This window comes from Notolepis coatsorum (assembly GCF_963971535.1).
Source record: "Notolepis coatsorum genome assembly, chromosome: 1".
Classification (NCBI taxonomy): domain Eukaryota; kingdom Metazoa; phylum Chordata; class Actinopteri; order Aulopiformes; family Paralepididae; genus Notolepis; species Notolepis coatsorum.
The window spans coordinates 35,035,915-35,042,575 of record NC_140165.1 but is presented as its reverse complement, the minus strand read 5'-3'; the positions used below and the strand labels follow the sequence as shown (position 1 = coordinate 35,042,575).

The 6,661-nt window shown below is 40.2% G+C and overlaps 1 protein-coding gene across 2 annotated transcripts in view; it reads left to right on the top strand.

The window, feature by feature from the left end:
- The window catches only part of lancl1 (LanC antibiotic synthetase component C-like 1 (bacterial)), a 43,105-nt gene that overhangs the window by 1,014 nt on the left and 35,430 nt on the right, over positions 1 to 6,661 (top strand). For both annotated transcript variants that reach the window (XR_014619803.1, XM_084316686.1), the window contains exons 3-4: positions 1 to 100; positions 4,163 to 4,373. The exon at positions 1 to 100 is cut by the window's left edge and continues 18 nt beyond it. Coding sequence is in view for 1 of the 2 variants with exons in the window: in XM_084316686.1 (XP_084172812.1) it covers positions 1 to 100; positions 4,163 to 4,373 (311 nt within the window). In the remaining variant the exon portion in view is untranslated. The remainder of the gene's footprint in view (positions 101 to 4,162; positions 4,374 to 6,661) is intronic.

Below are 6,661 nucleotides of genomic sequence, written 5' to 3'. Positions count from 1 at the left end.
CAGCAGCTCAGCAGTAAGATCAGTGAGCTCCTGGCGGTGATGGAGAACGGCCTGCGCTCCGCTGACCCCAGAGACTGCACCACCTACACCGGATGGACAGGTGGGGGAGAGACTGTAGAGATGCTCTGCTGATAACGTCTCATTATTCTACATTATACGGCCTACACATGATCCAGCTGTTGTTTTTGGTAGCTGGACTTATGTAATAATGCGGTCGTGATACACACTAGGGGTGTAACGGTACACAAAAACCACGGTACGGTACGTACCTCGGTTTTGAAGTCAAGGTTCGGTACGGGTTTTCGGTACAGTGGGGGAAAGTTTGGCTTTCCATGTTCCACTCAGGGGTGATGTAGTGTGCAGTAACTAATTGTACTTGTAAGGCTGTCAACGAATATTCTATATTGAAATGAATAATCGACTTGTAATTTTTTTTTATAATAATAATTACCATATATTAGATTGTGAAAAAAATAGCCCCCGGTGGGCGGTCGTTAGTGGTTAACATACCGTTGTATTCGTTCGGTACACTACACAGCCGTTTGGTACGGTACGGTACACACTGAAACGGTTCGGTACGGATACGTGTACCTTTACACCCCTAATACACGCACAACTTTTTACATGGAACGTACGTGAAACTTGTATCTGAATTGCATAGTGTAACACCCCATGTGACTAACACACACGTGTCTGTAACTTGAAATTGATCATCGTTCCCATGCAGGCTCTTAAGATTTACTTTGGTCTCCCTGGAAGTTCAGGACAACAGGGACTTGTGTTTGTGTTTTTTTCTCCTCCTGGCAAATCTATTTGCCTCCATTGTACCAACACAAATCCATTAAACAATCCCAGTAAAATAAATAACTGCATCCGATATGCAATGAAAGTACATATGTCTTAAAGGAACACACCAACATTATGGGAAATGTGCTTACCGTCTTCTCCAGAGTCAGACAATAGGATAGATATCAATTTGGCAAGATAACCTAGTTTAGGATAAATTACCGGTAATGGAAATGTTTGCGGACCACTAACCTAGCTTAAAACTCTGGGAAAGGCGTTTTTGGCCAACAACTAGACTAGCTTGCAGCCGGATAGCTTTCTACTGAATTCACAGAGAGGAAATTGGTATCTATCTTCTTGTCTGACTCTGGAGAAGATGGTAAGCGCATTTCCCATAATGTTGGCATGTTCCTTTAAGAATAAATGTAATCTTTTAAATCATTAAATGCAATGTACTTTTGGAGACACCTCTTCCTGTTTGTCTGTTTACCTAGCTTACATTGGCTTAGTCACAAAGCTTGCAAAGGGTTTAGCCAACATTATCTGGTGTTTTGTACCACAGTGCAACCTAGGGTTGATGCGGTGATGTGGAATTTCCCACGATTAATAAACTCACGACAATTGGTGACACTGAACATTTTACAATATGATACTCAATATCTGTAGAGCGCTTACTTTGATCTTTAACGTTATGCGGCTACATTGATCCCGTGTGTCTGTCTACATCTGTTTTCAAGTATGTTTATTAAATATCACAATAAAATACATGTACTTTATGGTGAAATGCTTGGTTCTGTATGAGCCCTTGAGAGTGCTTCATACAGTAAAAAAAAAAAGTAAGTAAAGAGGAATATACAATCTAAAGTACAACCTAGGTACAGTCTAAGTACAGTAAGTAAAAAATTTGTAAACAGTGAGGTACAATGCAGAAAATGAGGTACAAAACTTTGAGGTAAGGTGCAATTGCAAATGAGGTATGAAATAGTCTGGACTGGTCCTCTGAGCTTCTTTCCAGTCAAGCTTTCGCTGCTGCATGGTTTAAATTAGAAAGATAGATGACCAACTCCCCCTCCCATCGTTGTGTAACCTGTTTTGTCATCTCATCTCTAGAGGTTTCTTTTTCTCCTTTCACGTTGTGAAGTTAAAACTACTCCTAAAAGTGAAAGTGAAAGCTATTCTACTGCGACTTGTAATTTTTTTTTTATAATAATAATTACCATATATTAGATTGTGAAAAAAATAGCCCCCGGTGGGCGGTCGTTAGTGGTTAACATACCGTTGTATTCGTTCGGTACACTACACAGCCGTTTGGTACGGTACGGTACACACTGAAACGGTTCGGTACGGATACGTGTACCTTTACACCCCTAATACACGCACAACTTTTTACATGGAACGTACGTGAAACTTGTATCTGAATTGCATAGTGTAACACCCCATGTGACTAACACACACGTGTCTGTAACTTGAAATTGATCATCGTTCCCATGCAGGCTCTTAAGATTTACTTTGGTCTCCCTGGAAGTTCAGGACAACAGGGACTTGTGTTTGTGTTTTTTTCTCCTCCTGGCAAATCTATTTGCCTCCATTGTACCAACACAAATCCATTAAACAATCCCAGTAAAATAATTAACTGCATCCGATATGCAATGAAAGTACATATGTCTTAAAGGAACACACCAACATTATGGGAAATGTGCTTACCGTCTTCTCCAGAGTCAGACAATAGGATAGATATCAATTTGGCAAGATAACCTAGTTTAGGATAAATTACCGGTAATGGAAATGTTTGCGGACCACTAACCTAGCTTAAAACTCTGGGAAAGGTGTTTTTGGCCAACAACTAGACTAGCTTGCAGCCGGATAGCTTTCTACTGAATTCACAGAGAGGAAATTGGTATCTATCTTCTTGTCTGACTCTGGAGAAGATGGTAAGCGCATTTCCCATAATGTTGGCATGTTCCTTTAAGAATAAATGTAATATTTTAAATCATTAAATGCAATGTACTTTTGGAGACACCTCTTCCTGTTTCTGTTTACCTAGCTTACATTGGCTTAGTCACAAAGCTTGCAAAGGGTTTAGCCAACATTATCTGGTGTTTTGTACCACAGTGCAACCTAGGGTTGATGCGGTGATGTGGAATTTCCCACGATTAATAAACTCACGACAATTGGTGACACTGAACATTTTACAATATGATACTCAATATCTGTAGAGCGCTTACTTTGATCTTTAACGTTATGCGGCTACATTGATCCCGTGTGTCTGTCTACATCTGTTTTCAAGTTTGTTTATTAAATATCACAATAAAATACATGTACTTTATGGTGAAATGCTTGGTTCTGTATGAGCCCCTGAGAGTGCTTCATACAGTAAAAAAAAAAAAGTAAGTAAAGAGGAATATACAATATACAATCTAAAGTACAACCTAGGTACAGTCTAAGTACAGTAAGTAAAACATTTGTAAACAGTGAGGTACAATGCAGAAAATGAGGTACAAAACTTTGAGGTAAGGTGCAATTGCAAATGAGGTATGAAATAGTCTGGACTGGTCCTCTGAGCTTCTTTCCAGTCAAGCTTTCGCTGCTGCATGGTTTAAATTAGAAAGACGACCAACTCCCCCTCCCATCGTTGTGTAACCTGTTTTGTCATCTCATCTCTAGATGTTTCTTTTTCTTCACGTTGTGAAGTTAAAACTACTCCTGAAAGTGAAAGCTACTCTACTGCGAATCTGTTGCACAGACTTACAATAGCTCTGTCCGTGCAGACCGGTGCAGACACTTTCAGTACATAATGTTGTCTGACTAAGTGTTGATAACACGCTTAGTATTTTACAAACTAGAGGGACACTGATATGGGAAAATGAGCTAAGTGGGTTTTATTTCTGTAAGTAATGTACTCGATGGATGCCTGAATACCGGTACCACTGACTACTGCGCCAAGCCTAGTGCAATCACTGAAGCAGCACAGCTGTAGCTTAAAGTTAAGAATATACAGGCTAATATATGGGCTACAATGTATCAAAAGAGATTGAGTCACACACTCCGGGCCCTAGTGGCAGAATTCGTTTTTATTGACTAATGTCATACGTCAGCATTTGTCATCTTCAGGGTCTCAAAGACGAGTACAATATATCAAAGTCAAAAGATATTGCAAGACCTGTAAGCTAGCTGACAAGACATCAAACAATGATGGACTTAGCTCCAGTGATGATGACACGATGGTGTCTCCAGCATTGACATAAGTGTCTGCAAATATTGTGTACATTTAATAAAATTACATATACACTTTCCTTGCTTATTAAAATTCTGGACCCAGGTCTTTTCATGTGTCGTGTCTAAGCCAGGCCTGTGTCGTCTCTTCCCCCCCTCCCAGGCATCGCCCTGCTCTACCTCCACCTCCACGGTATCTTTGGGGAACCCACCTTCCTGCTGAAGGCTCAGGAGTATGTGGGCCGCAGCCTTAGGTGCCTGACCAGGCGCCATGATGTCACATTCCTGTGTGGAGACGCGGGACCCCTGGCGGTGGCCACCGTGGTCTACTACCGCCTGCAGAGGGGCCAGGAGGCTGATGAGTGTCTCAGCAGGTCAGACCTCAATGGATGGTGGCTAGTAGTGATATTAGTAGTAGTAGTAGTGGTGGTATTAGTAATGATAATAACTTTATTTGTATAGAATCTTTCATACAGGGGATTGCAGTTCAAAGTGCTTTACATCAGTAAGAAATAAGACATAAAATCTGTGTAAAACAAGCAGCAAGAGCAAAGCATAAAGTGGGATAAAATAATGCAGATATACCGGTATTAATCAAATCATATCAGAACCTCAACGTTCCAATAGGCTTCTGTAATCTGTTACAAAACATGATAAAGGTCAGAGTATGCACCCAGCGGATAGTGGGGCGTAGAGATAAAAGTAAAAATAAATAAAATAATAGCAAGGGTAAAATGAGCAGACATATAAAATCACAGTTTTTCACATTAGGATCTAACATCCCAACAGGCCATCTTGTTTATGGTTTGATTCAATTTTAGTAGAATAGAAAATACATGAATGATGAAATGAGCACATAAAGTGCAGACATACTATAAAATAAAAATTGTTTACAGTGCAATAAAAGAGTTCTGGATTACTGTTAGTGGTAGTAGTATTAGTGGTAGTGGTGGTAGTAGTAGTGATGGTGGTAGTATTGGTAGTGGTATTAGTGGTAATAGTGGTGGTGGTTGTAGTAGTAGTGGTGGTGGTAGTATTGGTAGTGGTATTAGTGGTGGTGGTTGTAGTAGTAGTGGTGGTGGTAGTATTAGTAGTGGTGGTGGTTGTAGTGGTAGTAGCAGCAGCAATAGTGGTGGTAGTAGTAGTAGTGGTGGTGGTAGTATTAGTGGTGGTGGTAGTATTAGTGGTGGTGGTGGTAGTATTAGTGGTGGTGGTGGTAGTAGTAGTGGTGGTAGTAGTAGTGGTGGGGGTAGTATTAGTAGTGGTGGTAGTAGTGGTGGTGGTGGTGGTAGTAGTGGTGGTGGTGGTGGTAGTAGTGGTGGTGCTGGTATTAGTAGTGGTGGTGGTAGTATTAGTACTAGTGGTGGTGGTAGTAGTACTAGTCGTGGTGGTAGTGGTAGTAGTAAGTAAGGTGGTACTAATGTTCATTAATCTGATATTAATATCATTCATTGGTTAACCAAACTACCCCCCAAGAAAATGTGCAGCGCATTCATAAGGGCCTCGCCTTCACTAAACAAATAGTGATAATTGTGTTTTCCATTTATTAGTCAAATACATAATATATATATATAATATATATATATATATATATATATATATATATTTATTATTATTAAAAAAAAATAACATAGAAGGGGGGAAGGCTCAAAATCAGTAGGCTGAATCAGTGCAGTTGACGCATACAAAATCATCCGCTATAGTCTAATACCTACATAATTTAGAATAGTCAAATATTCTAATAACCATGCCCATTCCTATTACGAAGTTGCCATAAGTAGGGGTAATGAGGGGTAGCAAGGCTGTGGGAGCTAGTCCAACCAGCACACAGTTAACAAAGCTATTCAGCTACGTAACATCTGTTCATAGTAATCGAGATGACATTGGAGGTGGGTACAGAGTTTGTCGAATGCATCACATTCTGAAGTGGTTTATGTGAATGACTTATTTTTAAGATATACATAATTTTTTGGCCATTCTGCCTAATTAGTACAGTAAAGAATTATAGGACACATTTCATTGCAGCAAAGGTCATAAGTCGTTCTCCTACCCGGCGTGTTGTGATTCACGTGGTGGGCGCCTTAGCTTGGTGAGCCACCAAGACGCTCTCATGGATGTATATTTGTTGACGCTATCTATCCAGAACCTACCAGTCAACCTTTCCATATCACTGCCATGCGCAGTTTTTACAGGTCGTTGCCAAGGTAACTGTGCCAAGAGCCTCGGATGACAAAGTGCGATTGGACAAGCTGCTTTAGGTTTATTTGGAGTGCAGATTCATGCATTTTGAAGCCAACCACAATACTGGAGAAAGAGATACGTAAGTATCTTGGGGGAAAAAAAGAAGGTTATATTCACTAAAAGGACCACAGTGGTATAGTGATGAGGCTACATTAAATTTATCTCCTGGTCACGCTAACAAATTGGTAGAACTCGATTTGTGCGCATTGGACCAAAACGGTTCTACGGAAAGCAGTGAATTCATGAACATACACAAGGAAGTAACATGCGCACAGAGCGAGAGAGCATGTGTCACAAGGTGTGACCAATTCGTTGGCACAATCAGGAGATAATTTTGGGTAGTTTTTCTTCTTCATAATTCTATGGTTCATCACCGCTACGTTCAAATAAAACATTTTAAAAATGTAAAAAATGAATCTTA